Source organism: Zingiber officinale, chromosome 7B (genome assembly GCF_018446385.1).
Source record: "Zingiber officinale cultivar Zhangliang chromosome 7B, Zo_v1.1, whole genome shotgun sequence".
NCBI lineage: Eukaryota > Viridiplantae > Streptophyta > Magnoliopsida > Zingiberales > Zingiberaceae > Zingiber > Zingiber officinale.
The window spans coordinates 90576533-90601225 of NC_055999.1; the positions used below are offsets into that span (position 1 = coordinate 90576533).

Below are 24693 nucleotides of genomic sequence, written 5' to 3' on the forward strand. Positions count from 1 at the left end.
AGTCATTTTTTATTTCTTTTGTAACCTAGTTTGCATTTCTTGTTTGTATTTCCCGTGCTTGAACTTGTACGAGGTTTCTCCACTCCCGGAGAGGAGGTTTTTATAGTGTATCTATGAGAGTGAGGAGTCGACACTTGGATTAGTCATCTTGAGGAGGTAGATACCAATTAAAACAAAAAGTGTTAGCATTGTGAAGTCTTCGATTCGAGTTTTCGCTGTAAATTATCATCGAAGAAACGAACGGATCTATTCACCTTCCCTCTAACTCTCTGTGTGTCCTAACATTTAAGTGACACTCTGACCGCCTATGTATGTTTTAGTCATTATTTTGGTCATCTAACTTGGTTTCAATAACTTTAAAAATCTCCTATTTAATAATTAGTGCTATAGTTTACTTATCAAATTGGTATTTACCGGACTCTTGCATTTAAACTTGTTGTATTCTGACGCTATTTATCATGTTGTATAAAATTTCCTAAAATAATTTTATATTGTTTTACAATTAAAATTGAAGAATGTGAGGTATGGAGATATCAATGATAATTCTAAATGCGAGTTGCTTCATTGGTGTGTTGGTGGAGTTGTTGCAAAAGGTCGAATTGCATCTACAAACAAAAGTGTATCACATTCCTCTTGGTAGATTTTGTTGAAAAGTTTAGATTGATAGAATTTTTTTTAGAGAAAGTGGACCTAATTCAACCCATTGAAAAAAAAAATTCTCAAGGATACACGTCGCTTGGTTATTTGAATTTATAATTTTATGTGACTGATATAGGTTCTACTATTGTTTTTATCATGTATGATTTTTAGGAAAGAAATCATTTTACTAAATAAATTTTTTGTTATCAATTTGGATTGTTACTAAGTGAAATCATATTATTGTTTTTGTATGGTATTTATATGTGGTATTATAATTATGTGTGGTATAATAATTATATAGTATTGAAATTGTTTGAGTTTTAATTTTATATTTGTGTGGTGTTGATAATTATATATAGTTTACATCGCATCCTAACTGCAACTCGTAGTGTGCGCTATAAATGCTCTTAACTGCAACGTACGATGCGTCCTGTAAATTCTCTTAATTGCAACACGCTGCGCGCTACGAATGCTCTTAATCGTAACACGCGGCATGCGATGTCAAGGTTTTATGATTTTTAATAGTTTACAGTTATACAGCATGTGATGCACGCTGTAGATAGAATAATTACGTGTTATAAAAAGTAAAATTTATTATAGTATAAGATTGAGCTCAGAAACTTAATTCATGCAAGATGAGGACAAGGCTCGAGGGTGAGCCAAGGACAGATGAGAGAATAAGATTAGAAGGGGCATTTACTTGAAAGCATGTCAAACTCAACTGAAGTATCAAGATCCATCAAAACAAATTATAATCACCCTTTGGACCAAATCTTAAAGGATGTATTAGAGAGATAGGACAAAGTCATTTTTTAAAAGGAAAGGTAGTCAGATCACTCTAAATTTCACAAGTTATGCAACTTGTCATCCTTCTACCCTAGCCTTCCTAGTTCATCTCATTGCCAAGCCTTCAAACTATCAAACCCAGATGATATTCAACAAATCAACTCAGCTACATCATCAAGTTTGAATTACTATGGGCACATGCACTATTCTAAATTCTGCACATTTAGTGTAGACCAATTCTGTCAAATGTATTAAGAAGAGAATATTAATTCCCATTTTTAGTAAAAAGATAATTATAGACATCTTAGGTATCTCTTACAATCTGTCGTTAAATTATATGAAAAACACATCATCAACTTATAACCAATTGCAAAATGATTAAAAAATGAAAACAAAATTTCCAAGAGGCATACATCCATCGAAAATTAACCCCGTGATTCCCAAACAATGAATATATATTTAAATTAGAAGGTTCCCAAAATCTCATTCCTAAAACAACAAAATTAGATAAAAACTAGATTTCACCAAATGACAAATTTCATGAATTATTTTTTAAAAGGCCACTGAATCAGATAATTGTCTAATACAATAAACAAAGACAGCTGAAATAAAATTTATAATTAATATAAATTGATTTCACAATCAAAATAATTCTAATCATTGTGTGCTGAAGTGCTGTACGGTTTTGGAACCGGTAATTTAAAGGAAATATACAGCTCATGAGAAGTAGCGTGTACGGCTCGCAAATGTGAATATAACGAATTCAGGCCACATTAAATATCAAACTCATTGATGAACAATTTATGTACATCCCTGCATAAGAACACATTATTTTGCTGACAGTTCTGTCATCCAACGCACCAAGATGAAAAATAAAAGACGCCCAAAATGAAACACACAAGAAAACATATGGAAACAACTTGTAGTTTTTTAGACTACGATTTATGTATCATTACAACCATAATTGCCTATTACAACAACCAAATGCTGATTCTGCTCCTACCTACTAATCTACCTATTGACTAATTCTCACTACATAGTACATTCTTTTCTAGACTAATTGAATGCTAAATGTGGGATTTGACTGTTAAATTTTCATTTCCAGCAAAATATGTCTCAAGGCATGCCTACTACCACCATCACCAAAAAAGGGGCTTGTCCTTTCAGACAAGGGCTGGGAATTTAAAGGCCAAGAATGTACAAAAGTTTACAAAACCTGTAACCTATGGGATCTCTATTACCCATGAAAGCTTCCATGTAGCCAATGAAGTGAGTAATCAAGCTCAACACTGGCAGTTAACAGTGACAACTAAGATCATACATCAAAGGATACTCAGCTCTTCCACTTTTAATATACTTTCCTTTGATATATAAACAAAGTTGACATCAATACTTTCTTCTCCGGGCTGCATCGGTGTTGTATGAATGCATGGCAAACCCTGTTTTCACCAGTGTCCTCTTATAAATCTCAGGGCATTTAACACTGGTGGAACCTCTTTCATCAGTTTGCTGTTTGTGTATCATCAGCAAATCGATTGCCTGGTATTCACCTTTAAATTTGTCCACAGGGACTCAAAGCCACCAAGAATGGAAAAGAGCACTTGAATAATTTATCCTTGAACTTATCCACCAGGTTCTCTTGGCTCATGAGGCTCCATATCCTTCTTCAGTGCCCTTTCTTTGGAAAGAGAACCAACAGGGACATAAAAATACCCCTTGGAAGGCCGTTGATTTTGCATTGATGTTTGATCTGACGATAACGCAAGATCCTGAATGGCCTCCTGCAACATAACAAAATGGGATTGAACAAGTTAACAAAAGTACAACAGTAATAATTAATTGAAAGCAGATCATACCTTTTTTTCCTTAATTTTCCTGTTTCCATCATCTACAGATATCCGGAAAGCCATTGATGCTGATCTCCGTGGAAGTTGTTTACCAGCAAGAGAATCCCGCTCTGCTAATTTTCGTTTGATTGATGATTGTGACGTGGAACTATCATCAGTATGTCTGTCCACATCCTTATTACTCAAAGAAAATCTAATTTTACGTTTATTAGAAAAGGTACTGTCCACTGTAACTTCATCTGATCTCAGTACCATTCCACTGTGTGACCTATTATTTATAGATGTAGTAGCTGATTCTGAACTGGCGCCAGGATGCAAGAAGGAACTGGTTGCAAGTGCCGAGTATGTAGTAGAATCCTTTTTCGAAGCAAGTATATCATGTGAACAAAGAACCAAGTCTTTCTGTCAAAATTGGACTAGTTAATGAGCCATTTACTCAGAAGTAAACCAGTTAATGAATTATGCAATCATTGAAATAACTGCAAAGAAAAAACTTGGTGGCAAAATTTTTTAAAAAAAACAACTCTGAATATACATATAATGTTGGGCCTTTGGGTTAATCATTCATAAAAAGACGTTAGCAAAAAATATCAGATGAAATTTTTGAATAAATGCCTTAAACCAGAGACTAAAATTGCAATAACATCATATCTTCTAATGGCGATGCAAACACAAATTTAAGGTCCCAAGATGATCCATGCAAAGATATAAAGGCCCAAATTAGAAATATTTTTCTCTGGTAAATCATTAGAGTTAAGATGAATGGATAATGTCATGCAGGTAAATGTCAAGAAAGATAAGAAAGTGAGGAGGGAAAAGGGCTTTGAAACCTATAAAATAAGATGCAATGCTTTTGGCATGTTCAAAGATGTCCAAATGAGTTACTTTCAAGAATTATAGTTTGATGAATTGTGCTTTATTAGAAAGAATTAAGTGAGGTTATTGAGGTGGTCAAAAATATAAATGTCATTCCAGAGTCTAAACAAGGTTTCAGAAGGTCTAAATAGGTAGTATGTAGCCAACCCACTACGTAATGCATTTGTGATGTGGGAGCACATGCAAGGCCTATGCAGTGAATACTGATATATTAAAAATTATCCTATGCATACAATCAATATCATCGCACCAAATTGTTGACATGTTTTCCATGTCAACATGTTCTATTCATTTTGTTGCCATATACTAACATAAAATACTGGTGAAAGCTGTATAACTAGTTAATATTTATAGAACATTGTTTTAGTATAATTTTAATTGAGAGGTAGTGATAGATTTGTTTTTTTAATGCAAGGAAGTTCAGCAATTGATTGATTGAAGGTTCAAACGTATGGTTCATGTAGTTTGAATCTTTAGACATCAAATCAGATGTATTGAGCAACAAGCCAACCCATCAAGGTAGGTAAATAACCCTTTACTTATGCAGTGCCAAGTCATCATACGAATGGTAGTTGGAACTTATATATGATCATTCTCACCTATGGTCAATGTGTCCTTGGTGTTGTAGCAGTCAAATGTATTGATTGACCTCATCCATGGGTGTGATCATTAGTTAGGTGAAGGCTTTGATTGTTATGGAGCTAATGCCCAAATGATGTTAAATGTTGGCAGATATTGAGATCAGCAATGGGTTATATCCTTGTACTCTGCAATTGTCTAATCCATATATAAGTGTGATGACTGAACAATATTGTGGTTGGATGGAAACCAAAGTCAATGTGATATATTGTCTTGCATATTTGCAGTATGCTATGTGCAGCTGTTTGTAGGAGCCACCTAGTGGTGGGCGTGTGGGATATAAGGATGTGTAAGTGATCTTCTGATACAGATAGGGATCTACAAAACAAAGAACGATTCTAGAAGAAAACAAGCAGGGATGTTGTGGATAAGTCTGTGAGGTTATCTATAGATGAATCAGACTTGGTGGTTGGATAGGTTTTGATTTCATTGTCGTCTTAAGTTTAGTCTCGCATACAGGATTTCATAAGAAGCATGAGTTATCTTGATTCTTGTCATGCTTTCTAATTGACTTATTGCGACACTGATGAGCATAGAATCGAACCATAGGATCGTAAAACACAACAATTTAGCAAGACTACTTTAAAAAATACATTTGCTATATATAAATTAGTATATCTATTGATTTTCAATATTAAAGTTGATATGAATATTCTAAATATTATGATTCTAATATTATGAGCATAAAGACATTTTTCATATAGTAAATATATAAAAAAAATACGATTAATTTTTCATTTTTATATAGCAAGTACAAACCTCTATAAGACGAATCATAATTATAATATAGATGATAACAACAATATTAATTATAAAGTACTCTACTTAGGAGTCAATAAGGATGTTATATTACAAAACTTTCTCAAGCAAACTAATTATTTGCTTCTGTAAATATCAATGCTAAAATGTAAATATATTATAATCAAGTTGATGGGACCAAGATCTATGTAGGAACCATAAGTAGATATAGGATCGGATCACAGGATCATAAAATTTTATTTCAATTGATATCCTACAAGGATCTAGATTGTTTCGTTTGGATCCTAAAACCCTAAGATACAAATCACAATTTTGAAGATCATGCTCACAATTGCTTATATCTCAATGACTTGGACAATATATTAAGATATATGTTCATACATCAATGCAGTATCATAATTATTTGTGACCCCAATGTAGTATCATAAGTATTTGCATTACCTCAATGCAGTTATACAATGCATCTTTGTTTTACAGATCGAAGCACGGTAAATGGTGGAGTACAAGAGGCAGTGAGTCAGAATTAGGAATTTCTAAGGTGAATGCAGGGATGTAAGGACCCTGAAGAGAAGCAACTGCCACAGGTGTGAGCAGTGGGAGGTGTCTAGTCTTAGGGAGGTTGATGTAGCATATGTAGGCGTTTCAAATGAAGACAGTAGAGTCAATAAAGCTGGGATTAACAGAGGGCAGGAAGGGGAGGAGGTTTGTGATTGATATTAAAATTACAGATAGGGGAAGAGGCCGCTGAGAAGGGAAAGGGAGTAGCACAGGGTGAAGTCATGGGAAGTTAGTGCAGGTAAAGGAGCAAGAGACTCATAGGCAGGAAGTCACACGTGAAGTGTTGTGCTTCCTAGGGCTGCAAGAGGCAACATTGTGGGATAGATCGTACAGGGAAGCAGATGGGGGAGTAGAGATCCAGTTCTTGTGGACAGAGAGAAGAGGTAGTGGTGGAGCAAGGAGTCAAATAGGCACAGGAAGCTGAGGAGACATGAAGCACACTAGGCAAGATGGGGGAGATCAAAATGGGAGTTTGGGCGATTAGGACACAAATTCCCAGACGCTTGAGATCTAGTTGTTCAATCTGGAGGAGCAGATAATGGTAACCATGCATTGATCTCAAATTTTGCCAAGTGTCACATAAAGAGATACTCAAACACACCCTTTACTATATATACAATTAGTCTATTGTACATACATTTACATGTGTGAGGCAAGACGCTGATTGCATACTGCCTATTTGTGTTTGATCATGATTATATTATCCATATTGCTTTTTTGTATTTCTACTTTGCACATTTATTGCACATTAATTTTTTGTGGATCGAGTTGGTTAACTAAACATTGGGTGTTAAAATTTCTCAATAAAGATATATTATCTTATGTTTCCACTACCAGATAAGCTCATGCATGTGAAACCTCTATTATTCAGTTGATTGACCTTAAACGCAAGGTGAGACAAGCAATCAATTGCAAGATCTAAATTAAGTTTGTTTCATATATCCATCATCCATAATTACACTAATGATCTTGAACTTGCCCCCATGGGCTTAGCTGAGTTGGTAAGTGGCAAGTTGATTGCCAAATGAGATCTTGGGATCGAATCTCGAGGCTGACGGGACGTAAATCCCTGCAACCTGTGTAAACTCACCCCACCTGCCACTTGCCTTCTCAATCACCGTGATTTACCTCCTCTATGTTGGTCCTGGGACGGGCTGGCGGAGATGCTAGGGGCGAGCGTATTTGCCTTTTGCCACTAATGATCTTGAACTTTGTGGCTGGCACAATTAGTTCATGCAAGGGTGTTGCTGCCAATAGGCTTGGGGTCGATTCCCAATGCAGAATGTCTCACTGGTTGCCTCAACCCCTCGCATGCGCTGCTATTGTTGGACGAAGCTCCGTGATTTACCTCCCTTCCAAATAGTGGGGGGTCATCCTGGAGAGGTCGCCGATGTAACGGTTTCACCTTTTGCTGCCAACTAATGATCTTGAACTTTTACTTCTTACCCTATATGCAATAAAATTTTGTCATTGTAATTTCAATAAGCACAGCATAACACTTTCTTCTTGTCTGCTACAGTTTGCTAATTCATTGAGAATGTTCGTAGAAATTTTTGTCCCATAAGGAACTATCAATATGTTAGGTTATTATAATATATATAGTTTTCTCTAATGTAATTCAATTAGATTGATATAGTCCTTTCAACTTGGTATTATAAGGGGCAGTCTAAAATTTTGCTTTGGGTCTCTTATTTGAGGTATAGGTTGTTTGATAGAGAAGTGAACCTCCCTTGCAACCCTGGATCTCATCTGAATGACAGCTTTCTCTTGATAACTTCTCAAAAATCTCCCTCACCTCCTCTCCCTGTCCATTTCTCATCAGCAATCTTCCTTCCTTTCCTAAACAGGCCAACACCCATCACTGCTCATCCTGTGCAACAATCAAAACAGGAAGCTACTTGTTGCCAGTCAATATAAAGAATCTCCCTACCACTTCCCGATTTATCAGGATTAAACAAGATGTCGTTGTATAAGATGTTGTAGCTATATCCATCAACCATGATTGGTGACCCTGTTACCAGGCCCATGAGCTCCTAAGCAAGGAAATTTATCTCCACCTTTGCCTGCGCGTCTTCCTCAGCTAAGAACTTGCAGATCCTTCATCCAAGCATGTTTAGCACCAACACATGGCACAGAAACCCAAACGTTAGCTTGTGAAATCTATAAGACCATCATGTGTGTACATTGTCAATTTTTCTTCTAACTCCTTTTCAACCATTCTCCATCATCAACTTCTTTTTGCAATGTCATTTGCTTCTTCATCAAAATCATCAGTCCCATACAAGCCCTCCACACTTGCTGGAGGAAAAGACAAATGACAATTACCATCAGAAACTTAACCCTTTCTATCCAAAGAAAAATAGAACAGACACAAAGGTACCCTTCTCAATTATCTGTCAATCACACCTCACAAGATCACTCCCTAGTAGTGTCAACACCTCAACATCCAACAAAAACTGTAACAGGAAACACCCTACCAGGATCAAGGCCCTAGACCAAACCCAAGCCTATATATATATATATATATATATATATAGATAAAGGTTTGATATGTCACGGACCTTACGTCGCACACCCCGTGCACACCTAACATTTTTTTTTTGTGCTTAATATTATAACCAACTCCGCCCATGATGACCGATCATGGCCGGTCCCAAGCCCGGATAAAGGAAGAGGGTTGCGTTAGGTTGCCAGTCAGCGTCAAACTATGGTAAATATTTAATGAATCCATTAAACTATTGTGCTAATACTAAGTTGTTCCCCGGAATGAACGCGTTGCAGAGTCCGACTGTAACACAGGGTCCGATTGTAACGTCTCAGCAAGGACCGCTACATTTCCAGAACTCAGGTGTAGTGATAAATAAGCAAAAGTTCTAACATCATAGGTTAGATAAGAACAAATATAATAGGAAAACTAATAATCTAAGATTTGGAACATGGAATATAGGAACTCTCACTGGTAAATCAATGGAGATAGTAGATATGATGATTAGGAGAAAAATTAGTATTTTGTGTGTACAAGAGACAAAATGGATAGGTGAGAAGGCAAAGATGATAGAGAACTCAGGTTTTAAGTTATAGTATCTTGGAAAGAGTAAAGCAAAAAATGGAGTGGATATCATTGTAGATAGTTTGTTAAAGGATGAAGTTGTAGGAGTAGTTAGAAAAGGGGATAGAATTATAGCCCTTAAAATAATAGTGGCGAAAGAAACTATGAACATAATTAGCGTATATGCACCACAAGTAAGATTAGATGAAGCTACCAAATCGAGGTTTTGGGAGGACTTAGATGAAATATTACAAAATATTCCATCAAATGAAATGATTTTAATAGAGGTGATCTAAATGGGCATATCGGAGTGAAAAATGAGAATATGAGAGAGTGCATGGGAGTTATGGGTTTGGAGCGAGGAATGAGGAAGGGAAAACTATATTAGATTTTGCGATAGCATATGTATAAACTAATACGTTTTTAAGAAAAGAGAAGAACACTTAATCACGTTCAAAAGTGGGAATAATAAAAATTGACTTTCTTATGGTTAGGAAGAAGGATAGAAAGATTTGTAAAGATTAAAAGTACCCAACTATAGGGTAGTAGTGTTGGATATTCAAACATAGTATCAATAGAAAGAAAATATATACAATTCCTAAAATTAAGTGGTGGAAGTTAAAGGATGGGAAACAAAATATATTTAAGGAGAAAGTAGAAATCAAGCATTAGGTGAAATATCGATGACTCTAATACAACATGTGATAAGATGATATCAAAGTTGAAAATAGTAGCTAAGAGTGTACTCGGTGAGTCGAAGGGACATGCATCACTAAATAAAGAATCTTGGTGGTGAAATGAGAATAGCTTATAAAGAATTATATATTTGTAAGACGAGGAAAACTTAAAAATATACAATAGCCAAGAAAGAAGCTAAGAAAGTATTAGCTAAAGTGAGAGAAAGGAAAACAAGAGATCTTAGCTAAATAAAATGTATTAAAATGAATGTAATAGGGTATTATACACGATGGAGAAATAAAAGAGCGGTGGAAGAGGTATTTTCATCAACTTTTAATGAAGGTTTAGGTGACCAACTTAACTTAGGTAATTTAATTAGGTCAAATAAGTAGGAATTTTAATTTTATCGTAGAATTGAAACTTTGGAAGTACTTATGAAATTATTTAACATGATATTGAAAACAAAAGAATGTTCGATAGAGGATAAGGACTCTAGTTCCCAAACTATAGGGTATTAAACTAATGAGTCATACTATGAAACTTTGGGAAAAGTTATAGAAAAAGATCGAGGAAGGAGATGAAAAATCAATTTGAGGAAGCTATGATCTCCACAATTAATTGAAAAATATGATAACATATATTGAAGGATAAGGAATGTAAATGCTAAATTAAATTTTGAAGGAAACACTAGAAGGAAAAGGTTTTAAGCTTAGTAGATTAAAGAATATATGGAATTTAAGTTTAGCAATATTAAGTAATGAAACAATTGTTAAGATAGAGATTTAAATATTTAGGATCATTTTACGAAATGATGGAGGGATTGAGAGATGTCTTGAATACAAGCGGGATGGGTGAAATGGAGGTGAGCGTCGAGTGTTTTATGACCGTAAAGTAGTTGCCGAGATGAGGATGTTAAGGTGGATGTGTGGACGTACGAAGATGGATAAAATAAGAAAGACTAATAAATGCTCCAGTTAGGCGATGTGAAACTATGATAAACATGCATATCAAACGAGGAAGAGGAAGACAAAAAAAGACTTGGTTAGCAACAATAAAACAAGATAAAATTTATTTAAATATAGATGATGATATAATAGGAGATAGAGCTCAATGGCGTAAAAGGATTCATACAGCCGACCCCACCTAGTGGGAAAAGGCTCGGTTGTTGTTGTTGTTTATGCTTAATATTATAACCTAGCCCCTAAATCTTAAAAGTCAAAACTCTAAATGACATAAGCTAAAAAATTAAACAAAAATATAAAAAAAATAACAGAAACCATGCAGTCGCGGATGAAGCTCGCAGCTCAACATCTGCAGGATAAAATAGCGCTCTCTCTCTCTCTCTCTCTCTCTCTCTATATATATATATATATATATATATATATATATATATATATTCATTTTATTTTTGGTTGCACAACTTTAATGGAGATAGGTTATTATCTCTTTGCCAAAATTTCTATTTTTTTTCAAGAGTTAATGTTGGTTTTTCCTGTCTTTCCTAACATCTACCTCTCCAACCAGACTAAAATGATAAAAAACTCAATCTCCTACATCTTGTAGATATTGAAATCCTAATATTTTCCAATGAAATATGTCTCACTTCTCTCTCTTTCTTGAACCTTTATAGTTGTTTGCTTAATAAGCAAAATGTTTGTGATACTCAGTATTCTCGATCAGATCTTGTTTCTTCTGTTCATTTGATATAATATTAAACAAAATAAATAACCTTAAACACAAATGATCTCAACGTCCCCTCGGGATGGTCTAGCGGCTAGCACATAAGGTATTGCCACCATAAAATCTGGGGTTCAAATCTAAGCATAGCCGAGGTAAATGTCTCCTTTATGTGCTAGTCACTATTCCAAAGGCTAGTAGCCGCCCGTGATTTATCTTCTCCGTGTTGGCCTTGGGACGAGTTGGTGGGGGCACTAGAGCGAGCGTATTTGCCTTTTGCCACTATGAACAAAACTCAAGAAATGAATAAATTTGTTTATTAATTTGTCTTATGCTTGATTATTTATCATAGTTCTTGTTTTTAACACAATCTCAAAAATAGCCTCATGCAAACAGAGTAAGGTTGCATACAATAGACCCTTTCCCGGGACCCGCATTGATAGGAGCTACGTAGCTGCCCTTGTTTTTAACACAAATATATAAAAACATATATAAGTGTGTGTGTGTGTGTGTGTGTGTGTGTGTGAGAGAGAGAGAGAGAGAGATGAAAATATAATATGAATTGCATTTATTGGGTCAATATTTTAACTAAATTATACAGGCAATAACAACACTACAAGCTCAAGCTTACTTGAGCTCAATAAGACTTTTAATAACTAATCTTGAAAAAGATAAAAGTGATGCTTTGCTCAACTCATTTAAAGCCCTGTGTTTGCTTAGATGAAAGAAAGAGGCAAAGAAAAGAAATAAAAATATCAAATTTGAGAGGAAATTCAGTAGATGAAGGAATTTAGTCCCATCCAATTCTTCTATTTAATTTCCTCCAAAATAAGGAAGAAATGAAGGGAAATGAAGTTCAAGCATCAAATAAATACAAACAATTGACAACATTTCTTTCCTTCTTATTTCATCCTAATAAACAAGATGAATGGAATAGAGAGGATGAAAGATAATATACGTATATTTTTTTGTCTCTTCGTTCCCTCCTACTACCTATCCTCCAAGTAAATATAGAAATAGAAAATAGAACAATTCTCTTGTAAATATAGTAATATCAAATTTTACTCGGGTCTCTCTCTCTAGTTTCTCTTTGTTCATATCACAAGCAAAAAAATATCACAAGACTAAATCAAATTCGAATATTGGATTGCGCCATCAAAGACCCTCAGTCATTGTTACTTTCATTATTCTTGTCAAGCATCTTTTCAATCTTTTTCCTTGTTTGTCAGTTTTATCTATTCTATATAACAAGTTGGCTTTGTTGCTTTTATCTATTCTATATAACAAGTTGGAATTTATCTATTTTATGTTTCAACTAGAGGGTAATAGAAGGTATAGGTTTCATCCTGCATGAGGTACAATGTCATTGAATATTTGTTGGATTATTATACATAAAGAAGTAATTTTATCTTTTAATTGAAGAAGATAGATCAATTTCTTTCATCTGGCAACATGAGATAAGAAATTTAAGTCTTATTGAGGAATTAGTGTGAAATCAAAAACAAAGGGAACGAGAACTGAAAATAAAAACCATATAAGCTAAACAAGGCATTCTGCTATTGCAAAAAACGACAACCTGAAAAAATTTTAAAAAAAAGCAAAAGCAACATGTTTTAAAGAAACAAGAGAAGAATAAAATCAAAATTAGGATCAACAGAGATTGGTACCTTTAACTTTTCTCTCTTTATAATCCTTTCACAAAGTAGACGTACTTTTTCCAATTCAACCTGTCATAAGAGCCTTTATTAGAATAGCCACTTGCACAAAAAAAAATCCCTCAAGTCAATGCCAAATAACTAAGGATTTGCAACCAAAAAGAGAATGAACATGTTAATAAAAAACTAACAAGATTCCCTGCTTATAAGCCTCTTATTCTATCTCATCCTAACAAGAAGCCACATTACAAACTTAACATTTTGTAAATATCCGCCTAGTTGTTCTAAATAAAACAATATCAAATATTGAGAATAAATTTAGTTGCACCATCAATCAGCTAGGATGAGTTTAGCCTTTCATTTATTGGAAACCACAAAGTAGTAACAACAAAAGCAAGACCTTACATAATGATACCATTTATTTTATACCCTCGTTAATCAAACTAAAAGGAATATGGATAGAGTAAAAAAGAATTAGAGACAGTTAAAATGAACTACATACCAGTATATCCACTAGTAACATGAAATTTCAGATGGTTAAAATAACAGTCAAAACCGTTTAGTCTTAAATGTAAATGAACCATGCAAAGAATTAGATAATAACAACCAAATCTTTATCCCACCTATATAAATCGTCCTACGTCATTGAGCTCGATCCTCTAATATATTATCACCTATATTTAAATAAATTTTATCTGTTTTATTATTGCTAATTCCCTCCTCCTCGATTATTATGCATATTTGTCACCTAACTAGCACCTTTATTGGTTGTCTAAAGATATACATGTACCATCTTAAACGTGACTCTCAAAATTTTTCCACATAGGTGCAATTCCAAGTTTCTCAATAATGTTCGCATTTCTTATCTTATTCATCCTTGTATATTCACACATCCACCTTAACACCCTCGTTGCTATGATTCTCATATTTTGCTCGTATATTCAATTCAAAGCCCAACATCATCTTCATATAATATAGCAGGTCCAACAACAATTTTATAGAAACTTCTTTTAAGCTTTAGAGATACCTTATGATCACAAAGAACACTTGATCCCCTTCATTTCAACCATCTTTATCAACCCCTCCATCCTTTTGCAAAAAAACCCTAGATAATTAAAAATTTTCAATTATAAGTAACTCGTAATCTCTTATCTTAACAATTATTTTACTACGTCTGCCACTACTTAAATTTCATATATTTTATCTTTACTCTGCTAAGTCTAAAATCTTTAACTTTCAATATCTCCCTTCAAAATTCGAGCTTAGCATTTACACTTTCACGAGTCTCATCAACCAAAAAAATATCATCTATTACCAACATGCATCATGATAACTTACCTTGGATGTATCCAATGAGTTCATCCATAACTATTATAAAAAATATATGAATATAGAATTGATTCTTAATGTAATCATATTTTTATAGGAAACATTTCGGTAAATCTATTTAAAGTCTTCACACTTGTCATTATATCATCATATATATCTTTAATTGTCTCAATATACGCTACACAAACACTTTTTTCTAAAATTCTTTACATAATTTTCCTCATCATACGCTTTTTCTATGCTAGCGACAGTCATTATCTTAATGTCTCTGTAATTTGCATAATTTTGTATGTTTTGTTTTTATATAGGAGAACTAAAGTACTTGCACTTCGTTGATTTGGCATTTTCTTTGTTTTTAACTCCATAAATCATTAACACTCTGCTTCCCTAGGAACTTCCATACCTGGATTGGAATATCATCAAGTCAAGCCACTTTTCTATTTTTCATCACATTTAACTTCTACTTCTAAAATTTGAATTCTTTGCTAAAAATTTAAAATTTTATACTCTAAATCTACATACATTTCATAAGTAGGTCACTAAGCTTTCATTAAAAATTTGATAAAAATACCCAGCCACTTTATTTCCTCATCCATCATTAGTACCATATTAAATTCATCTATAATGTTTCTTATTTAGGTAAGTTGTCTCGCTTTAACTATTCTATAGATATTATTTTCTCATTTTGTATTAAATTATCGATGCAAGCATTCAAAAGTTTTATTCTTGACTTCACTCTATGCTTTCTTAGCTTCTTTTTTAACTATTGCATACTTTTTAAATTTTCTTCATTCCTACAAGTATAGAATAACTTATAGGTTGCTCTTTTTTTCATTTAATTTCTTCTGTACTTCCTCGTTCCACTACTAAGAATTTTTATTTGGTGATGCTTGTCCTCTTGACTCACCAAGTATGTTTTTTACCACTTTTTAAATTGGACGTCATCTTATAAATGTTGTATTTGAGTCATCATGCAATGAATTAGATAAAAACAAAATAAACAATAAATATAAGTCAAAGTTAATGCCATAGATATGTTCAAGAGAGAAGAAAGAAAGACAAATAAAATGACTATGAAACACTAAATTAGTGTACATTTCTATAACTACCCATGAGTATGATCCATATAGGCAACCCCACTTAGTGAAATAAAGGTTCGAGTGTTGTTATTATTTTATAACTACCACATGAATCAGCACAAACTAGATTCTAGAAAAGAACTTGGTACTCCAAATAAAGATTTAACCATGTTTTATGAGATAAAAGTCGATAAAACTATGCCTGCAAGGTTGCATCTACCAAGAAAAGCACTAGTATTGTATCTTATAACATAACACTATTCTATAGTGATGTCTTTAGTTTGAATTTATGGTACTTTGCAACTTCTATTGCATTTTGTCAACAATTAAATTGGGAATAGAATAACAAACAGCTAATAATTTATCCACGAAAATATTTAATGTTATAGATGACACTAAAGCATTTTACTTTTGAGAGAAAATTAAAATTGAAATGGGATCTTTGAGCAATGAAGAAAAAAATAAACTCTTTATCTCCAACTAGAAGACAAAGAAGAGACTCACCCTTATTTGTTTTAAACTCTTAAGATCCTCAACTCCACACTGTCGGTTGTCTGCCTATAAAAAAGAACCAAACCACATTGAGATACAGCAGATACTGTTTAAAGGTGAATACAATGTACAAGAGATATTTATAAAGGCTAAATTATGCGTTTTCTCATATTTCCTTTCCCTTGTCTCCTTTCCTCTCTATTTTTATACAAGTTTTCACAAAAGAATAAGGGCCTGATCCATATCTTATAATTCTAATGATTGATACTTTATGACATTCATATTAGGAGGCAAGATAAAGCGGGAAAAAAAACAAATCCATTCAAGTTAAAGAAAGACATGGACAAAATACAATGCAGAATTGTATTACCTCTCTCTGTTCTACACTATGTTTGCCACAATAGGCCTTGTGTTGTGTGCTGCTGCCAGTAACCTTGGCATTCATGTAAAACCCAGCACTACTAGCACAGAAAGGATGAAAATGACACTTACAATTTCCATAACTGCACTGCATTTGGAAGGCAGAATACATAGTCAACAAATGGTTGTACTTTTAAATTTCTAAGATGTTCCATTATACTATAGAAAAGGACATACCTTTAGGCATGAACCAACATTGAGATGGCATATAGAGCAGGTGTCCTTCCCTTTGAAACTAGTGTCCTGCAAACAACAAATGTCAAAGAAATATTCTACTTACAATGTGCAATAGAATACCAAAAAAAAATCATAAGTTAAATAGGATTCATATGCAAAAATTAGTTTGATGTAAAATGAATTTAAGATAAATCGAACAAGTTGTCATATAAATTATAGCAAAAATATTACCAATCCTTGAATGGGGTTTTCTTGTCCTCTCCTAAAACTTGTCTCCAACAACCACTGAAGAATACAATTCCTTATATTAGACATGACATGCAAATAAAATTAAGAGAACTAATACAATATTAATTATTATAAAAATGAAGATTTTTGAGGAAGAATAATTTTATTTCTCATTGCTTCAATTGGAGAATAATACATCCAAATATTTACATGGCTGAACATAGTAATCAATTCCTAAAAACAAGAAAATTACCATTAATTATCATCCTAAACTTAAGGTATTCCATGTAAGAAAATCTAGATTATAGGATTAAATCCAGATTATAAGAAAATACAGATTTAAGAAAATCCACATTTAAATTTAAATATGCTAACTTTGAGGGAAATTCAACACTCCCCCTCTTTTTGGTTGTACATATTGCACATGCCCAACTTGTTACATAGTTCCTCAAAGTTAGATCCTACTTTGTTAAGATGTCTGCTCTCGTGTAGGAGTATAGATCAATTGCACTTCCAAGTTCAAAATTTTCTCGGCTATAAAATGTTGATCAATCTTCATATGTTTTGTTCTCTCATGATGAGCTGGATCATTTGCAATGCTAATAGTGACTTGATTATATACTTCAGGTTCACCGTATTCTCATACTCATCCCAACTCCGTCATAACTCGCCTCATTCATATTCCTCACAAATTACTATGGCTAAAGCTCTTAGTTCAACCTCAGCTTCAAGAAGCCACAGACTATTTCTTACTTCTCCATATTATAAGGTTACCCAAAATGAAAGAGTAATACCCTATCTAATTGGCTTCCTGCCCCATCTGCATTGGAGTATAGAACTATATCTCTACATTCATTCTTCTTAAATAAAAACCCTTTTCTAGGAGTCATTTTTAGATACCTTCGAATTCAGTACACAATTTCTATGTGCTCCTCCATCCTCCATTAGACAGTTCATAAACTAACTTACGACACTCATTGCAAAACCAATATCTAGTCGAGTATGGGAGAGATAAATGAGTCTTCCTACTTGGCATTGATATATTCCTTTGTCTATCGGAACTCCTTCCTCTTCACGCCCTAACTTCTTTAAGGGTTCCATAGGAGTGGTTACAGGTTTACATCTTAGCGTACCAGTCTCTTTGAGTAAATCCAAGGTTTATTTGGCTGAGATAAATATTCTCATTTTTGATCGAGCCACTTCCATACCCAAAGTGTACTGTAGAGGACCAAGGTCTTTTACTTCAAATTGTTCTGCCAAGGATCATTTAATCGTCAATAACCCTTCCGAATGAAATGATGTCATCTACATAGACAATGACAATGGCTAATTTATTCACGGGAGAGCTCTTCACAAAGAGAGTATGAACAAATCCATGTTCTTTTTATTGACGGTAAGAACCTGCCAAACCACACACGTAGAGATTGTTTAAGTCCATGGAGAGACTTTAATAACTTGCACACCTTATTGTTGAAGTTGCTTATTTGTAGACCTGAACGAATCTCCATGTAGACTTCCTCTTCAAGATCTTCATTAAAAAAATAAAGGACATTCTTTATATCAAGTTGACAAAGGGGTCAGTCCAAGTTTGCTGCTAATGAGAGAAGTATTTGAAGGGTGTTGAGCTTTGCAACAGGAGCAAAGGTCCCTTGGTAATCAACACCATAGGATTGAGTAAAGTCTCTTGCTACCAATCGGGCTTAGAGTCTGTCAATGCTCTCATCTGCCTTATATTTCAGGGTAAAGAGTCATTTACAACTCAAATTTTTCTTTCCTGGTGGGTGTTTAGTAATTATCCATGTTCCATTTTTCTCCAAAGTCATAATCTCCTCTTGAATAGCTTGTTTCCAACGCAGGTGACTTAGAGCCACTTGACTTAGAGCTGCTTTAATATTTGTTAGAATTTGAAAATTATCCAACCTTAAAATAAATGCTCGATAGGATTGAGAAAGACCAGCATATGATATAAGTTCTTGATCCGATGTTGAATACAAGTTCAAGTACCTTTCCAAAAGGCAATAGGTAGTTCCAAATCATCTTCGACTTGAATCTCCTCTGATCCGTTTTCTTCTAGTTCATCTCACCTCTTGTACTAATTTCCACCGTAATTGAATTCGGTTCATCTTCTTTGACAGGTGTGAGATGCGCTAAATTCTCAATCTCTTCCTAAGTTTGTTTTTTCTCCAATAGAAAACATAAGAGATCGAGCTTCTTCCAACAAATGACGATTTTTCCACTCAACCACTCCATTTTGTTAGGGTGTACTGACACATGAACTTGGGCAATTCCCGTCTAGACAAATATTCACCTAGAATTGAATTGAAATACTCCCTAGCATTGTTAGATTTCAAAATTTAGATTTTGATATTGAATTGTGTTTGGACCATGGAATTGAATGCTTTGAATATTCTATCAACCTTTGACTTTTCTTTCATAAGGAAAACCCAAGTGAGTCTTGTATGATCATCCACAAATGTCACAAACCACTGAGCCCCGTTACTATTTTTTATTTGAGAAGGTCCCTAGATATCACTGTGAATCAATGTGAATGGTTTTAATGAACAATAGGGCACAATTAGACAGATAGAATGTGTGTTTAACAAGTTGATGGATCTCACATTTAAATAATTTTGAACTTCTATTAATGAGTGAGGGAAGAACCTTTCAAGATACATAAAGTTTGGATGGCCTAACCGATAGTGCCATGACTTCACTATCTGTATTATCTTTATTGGTACTTGAATTAAAGGCAAACTTAGGACTAGAATAACAAACAGACTTACTCTTAGAAACATCAATACTCACCACTAAGACTTCCCTAAATTGAGATGTCTTGAAGAGATAAAGTCCATAGCACGTCTCACCACTACCAATCCTCTTCTTCGAACCCAATTCCAGAAAAACACGCATATTTGAAAGAAATTTAGTAGAACAGTTGTGGTCAAAAGTCAACTTATTGTACATTAAGTTGCACTCAAGTTTAGGGACATGAAGCACAGATTTGAGAGTAATTTCAAGTGAGAGTTGAATAGATCTTATCCCGCCACCTTGGACTGAGAACCATCGACAATGTGCACAGGAAGATTGGTGTGATAGGATTGATAATCATAAAATAGGGACTTATCCCCCATCATATGGTCTGATACCCCTGAGTCAATAATCCAATATTTTGAATGTTTAGCCCACGCTGAGAATGCAGAATGTGAGTTACCTGCTTATGCATGTGTGCTGGTGGATGGGTTAGGGGTAGTATGCTGAGAAAGTGTGATATTTAGAAGCTTTTGGAGCACTTCAGGTAGTTCCTTGGTGAACAGACTTGACTCAGTGGTGGCCGGCAGTTCCCCAATTGCATTGGTTGAGTTGGCATGACTATCTCTGTAAAAATTTGACTTTGATGATTTCCACCCAGCTGGTTTAGTGTGTATCTTCTAACATGTCCTTGGTGTGACCATGTTTAGCGCAGTGATCACACCACGGTCTTGCCTTTGTTGACGAGTATCTTGATGATTTAGAGGATCGGAACCACGGGCAGAAAGTGCAAATCCTTCCAATGTTGGAGATGGATGTTGACTGCTCATTATGACCTTTTTCCTACTTTCCTCACGACAGACTTCAAATAAATGTTTCTCGAAGGCTCGGAATAAGCTTAGTTCCCATCACTCAATCTCTAACTTCATCTAAATTCTTGTTTAATCCCAGTAGGAACTTATATGTCCTCTTCTACTCCACTATTTTGCAATACAGAGCATTGTCTTCGGGGCATTTCCATCCGTGAGTCTCACACATGCCTAGTCGATTCCAGTGACAGATGAGTGTATTGAAATATTGCGTCACCATGAGGTCTCCCTATTGTAAATCATGAAGGATTGACTCAACTGTAAACAGCTTTGATGTATTCTCAGAACTAGGATAAATCTCTCGCATGGGTTTCCAAATTTCTTGTGCAGTCTGTAGAAAAAAAAAATCTCACTGATATCAATATTCATGAAATTTATGAGTCATGACATTATCAGATGATCTTCGGCCTTCCACTTCTTGTAATCTGGATCATCCTTCAGAATTGAAATCTCCTGTATTAAATAATCTTCTTTGTCTCTGCCGCAATAAGCATCCTGTCAATTTGAGACCCCTGGATAAAGTTTTATCCATTGAGTTTATGGTTGGTGATGAGGAGAGATTTTCAGAGTTTTCAAAATTTCCAGAATTTGGGACAGTAGATATTTAATGGGAATGAGAAGAAGATAATTCGGAGGTATAGTTGGATTTTTCGGTTGTCATGCCATACTTGACCATGGAAGATGGCTAGGAATGGAGGCTAACCGAGCTCTAATACAATGGAGATTTCTTAGGAAGAATGATCTTATTTCTTATTGCTTCAATTGGAGAATAATGCATCCTAATATATATATGATTTACATGGCTGAACATAGTAACAAATTCCTAAAAACAAGAAAATTACCTTTAATTCTTATTGCTTCAATTGGAGAATAATGCATCCTAATATATATATGATTTACATGGCTGAACATAGTAACAAATTCCTAAAAACAAGAAAATTACCTCTAATTATTATCCTAGACTTAAGGTATCCCATATAGGAAAATCCAAATTATAAGATAAAATCCATATATAAGAAAATCCAGATTTAATTCTAAATATGCTAACTTTGAGGGAATTCAACAAAAGGATAAGTAATTACCTCTGCACAGAAGGCATGAACCCACTGTCCATCTGCTGACTTTCTCATAGCACCATGCAGAGTACCACATAAGCAACACTGAACCATAGCATTTCTATCATTAGCATCAGATACATTCTGGGGGCTAGTAGATGACAGTGACATTTCCTCACAGCGCTCACACTCCCATGGACCAACTGGAATTTCAGAAAGCCTTTGATAGCAGTCTAAATGAACAGCAACCTGCAATATGTAGTAGTCTTAGTGAAATGATATTTTAAAGTACCAAAGGCAGAGATGCAACCTACCTTGCAGGTTGAACAGACAAAGATGCGATTTAACATTGTCTCAGTTCGCATGCATATTTCACAAGACAATATATTGTCTTTCAAGAATTCAGGCATCTGAAAAGCCATAGACTGCTTATCTGACGTCAATTTTAAAACAGCTGACCTAAGAACCTCCTTTGGCCTAGGTACCGATGGCAAACCAGCTCTCCCAGTTGCAGCGTTTAAGTTTGCAGGAATCTATAAATAAGGAAATAAGGAGATTAAGAAACAAGTTCTATGCATGAGAACTAATTAATAATAAAGTTAAAACTTCACTTCTTGAGCAGCTGCTATAATCTCATCATTGTTGTCTTTCCTTAATGAGTTTCTTGATGAAACAGCTGCTGCTTCAGCAGCAGCAGCATATACAGCCTGAGCTTCTTTGTTCTTCTTCTCTTTTCTCCCTCGCTTCTTTGCCTCTTTAACTTCATGAAAAAACTGATTAACAAGGATTAAGTCCCATTTCTGTTTAGTTGATTCATTTAGCTCATGAGGAAGGTTCTTAACTATCCTCGACAATAAATCATCTGCATAGTACAAAAGAAAATCAAGAATGTGAATCTAAAATAAATGAACATGCAACATTATTTTAACCACCATAATGCAGTTCTTAAAAAAAACATTCTTCACCATATTTATGCTTGATTGACATGGCATTATCAAGCAGCTTAGATTGAATGTAAACTATTTCTCCCTCCACTTCATCCTCAGGGGAAAGTTCCAAGAGACCCATATTCTTAGCTTTAGAAATTTGGTCAATTTTTGTTCCATCCAGCGAACAGTGTGTACCAGTGGAGGAACAAGGCAAGCCTTGTTTGATGCACTGGGGACATGAATTCCCTATATCAATAGGTGAAAATGTTTTCAATGGCATACAGTTGTATAACATAAAGGAACACGTCTTGTTTAACTATATCATGGATAGTTTACCGTTGTAAGTTGGATCTCCATGAGTTTTCTTGAATGAGTTCCGCATTTGCAACAACTTCATATTGATCAAAGGATGAACGTCAGAAAAAGAATCAAGTGCACCATTTCTGCACCAAAAAATAATAAGCTGGGATAAATTAAAAATTCAAAATACAAATATATTAATTCTTTTCTATTAGTTTTAAAAAGACTTGCTCAACTTAAAAAGGACAGAAAAAAAAAGGATTCATAGAAGAAACATGCAAACAAAGACCTTGCAGGCAGCAGGAACAAGGCTTTGGAGTATAGAAAACAAAAAATATATATAAAAAAACAAAAAACTTACTCAAGATAAAATTTACAAGAAACTGCTGCCTCCAGTTCATTATTTAATTCTTTTGAAGAGCTAGACTCTTGTTGTGGCTTATTTTCAAAGATGGCATCAGCATCCTCAGCATGTTTGTCACTGCAATGAAGATCAGCTACTTTCTCCTCAACATCATGGATCTTGCACTCTCCATGAGGCAGATTATTGGAATCTACTCTTAATGGGTTTCCTGTTGGTGATAGTGATATACAGTCAGAAATTCAGTATGTCATTTAAGATTTCCTAAGTGAGAACAATCTGTCTCTTTGTACTTTATAAATTGGCCAGGACAAACAGACTTTGAAAATCGACTGCAAGTACATTTGTGGTCAGATTGAAATATACACAACTCTTATCATCTTCAATCAAACACTATTACTGATTAGCATAAGCTCTTGAGATAAACTTGAACAAAATGTTTATGCCATGTTGAGCAACACTACATATCCAGTGTGTGGGCAAATAATTGTTCCATATTAAACAATAAATTAAATTGAGTAACAACCACACCGTATGCCAAATTAAACAACCCACCAAATTTGTGTATGTTCAAGAAAGTTTACATCTATCACATAATATATCAAATGTGAACAAAAGCAGTAGATACATCAAACTTTTATATCCGATACACAAAATAACATTTACACAAACTTCAAATTTCTATACTCGGCATCACAATATAAATTTTGTTAAAAATTTCACAAGTGCCGCTTCAGGTGTTCCAAATTTTGTTCCAGGCCAGTCAGCACTGAAAATTTTTATTCTACCCACCGACCTTCAAGCAAGGTCTGAAATCACCGGTATGCAAACTTATTCTTCATTCACAAGTTCGTCCACAAACTCATTCTTTGTCTGCAAGTTCATCCACATCCATGAGTTCATCCTCCATCAACTAGTTCATCCAGGAGTTTGTATACAAGCTCATCCTTCATAGACGACTTCGTCCATGGTTGGTGAGTTCTGCAAATTCATTTGTTCCCGCAAATTCATCCATGAGTTTGTATGTCATCCGTGAGTTCATCTACTAGCTCATCCTTTTCTACAAGCGAGTTGCGAGCTCATTATAAATTCATCATGAGCTCGTCACTTTGTAGCCAATTGTTGCAAGCTCATCCTTCATGTGTTTTGTGCCCTCATCATGACTCACTCAAGCGCCAACAGTACCTCCATCATTATAAATACCTTTGTCATACTCTTTTGCCTCTCCCCCTTACTCGTCTTCTTTATTCCCCTGCTGCTCCTTGTCGGAGCAACCAACGACATTTGAAAGCACAAATCAAAACAATAGGAACCTGTTTCATTCTGACCACTGTAAACTCTACCTCACAATGAGATTTGAAACCTTAGTTGCTCCTCTTTACAAGAAAGTTATCTAATAAAACATCACTGTCATACTCAACTAAATGTCTATCATCACATCACTCAACTCTCTCATTGAAATAGTCTACAGGATGGTATCATCAATCAGTAAATGCAATCCACATATTGAATATATTACTCTACGTAAAAAATTAAAAGATGT

At 34.5% G+C, this 24693-nt stretch overlaps 1 protein-coding gene across 3 annotated transcripts in view; it reads right to left on the reverse strand.

The window, feature by feature from the left end:
* Positions 1-2335: 2335 nt before the first annotated feature.
* LOC122006235 overlaps positions 2336-24693 on the reverse strand; it is a 40539-nt gene continuing 18181 nt past the window's right edge. For 2 of the 3 annotated variants that reach the window (XM_042561659.1, XM_042561658.1), the window contains exons 7-19: positions 23151-23361; positions 22826-22932; positions 22526-22735; positions 22172-22422; positions 21875-22093; positions 21588-21809; positions 16892-16945; positions 16661-16726; positions 16434-16571; positions 16076-16129; positions 13176-13235; positions 3282-3674; positions 2336-3206 (exon numbers count right to left, since the gene is read on the reverse strand). In XM_042561659.1, coding sequence (XP_042417593.1) covers positions 3048-3206; positions 3282-3674; positions 13176-13235; positions 16076-16129; positions 16434-16571; positions 16661-16726; positions 16892-16945; positions 21588-21809; positions 21875-22093; positions 22172-22422; positions 22526-22735; positions 22826-22932; positions 23151-23361 — 2144 coding nt within the window. In that variant the 3' untranslated portion in view covers positions 2336-3047. Of the gene's footprint in view, positions 3207-3281; positions 3675-13175; positions 13236-16075; positions 16130-16433; positions 16572-16660; positions 16727-16891; positions 16946-21587; positions 21810-21874; positions 22094-22171; positions 22423-22525; positions 22736-22825; positions 22933-23150; positions 23362-24693 lie in introns of those variants that run through there. The other variant, XR_006118657.1, reaches the window with a different exon arrangement.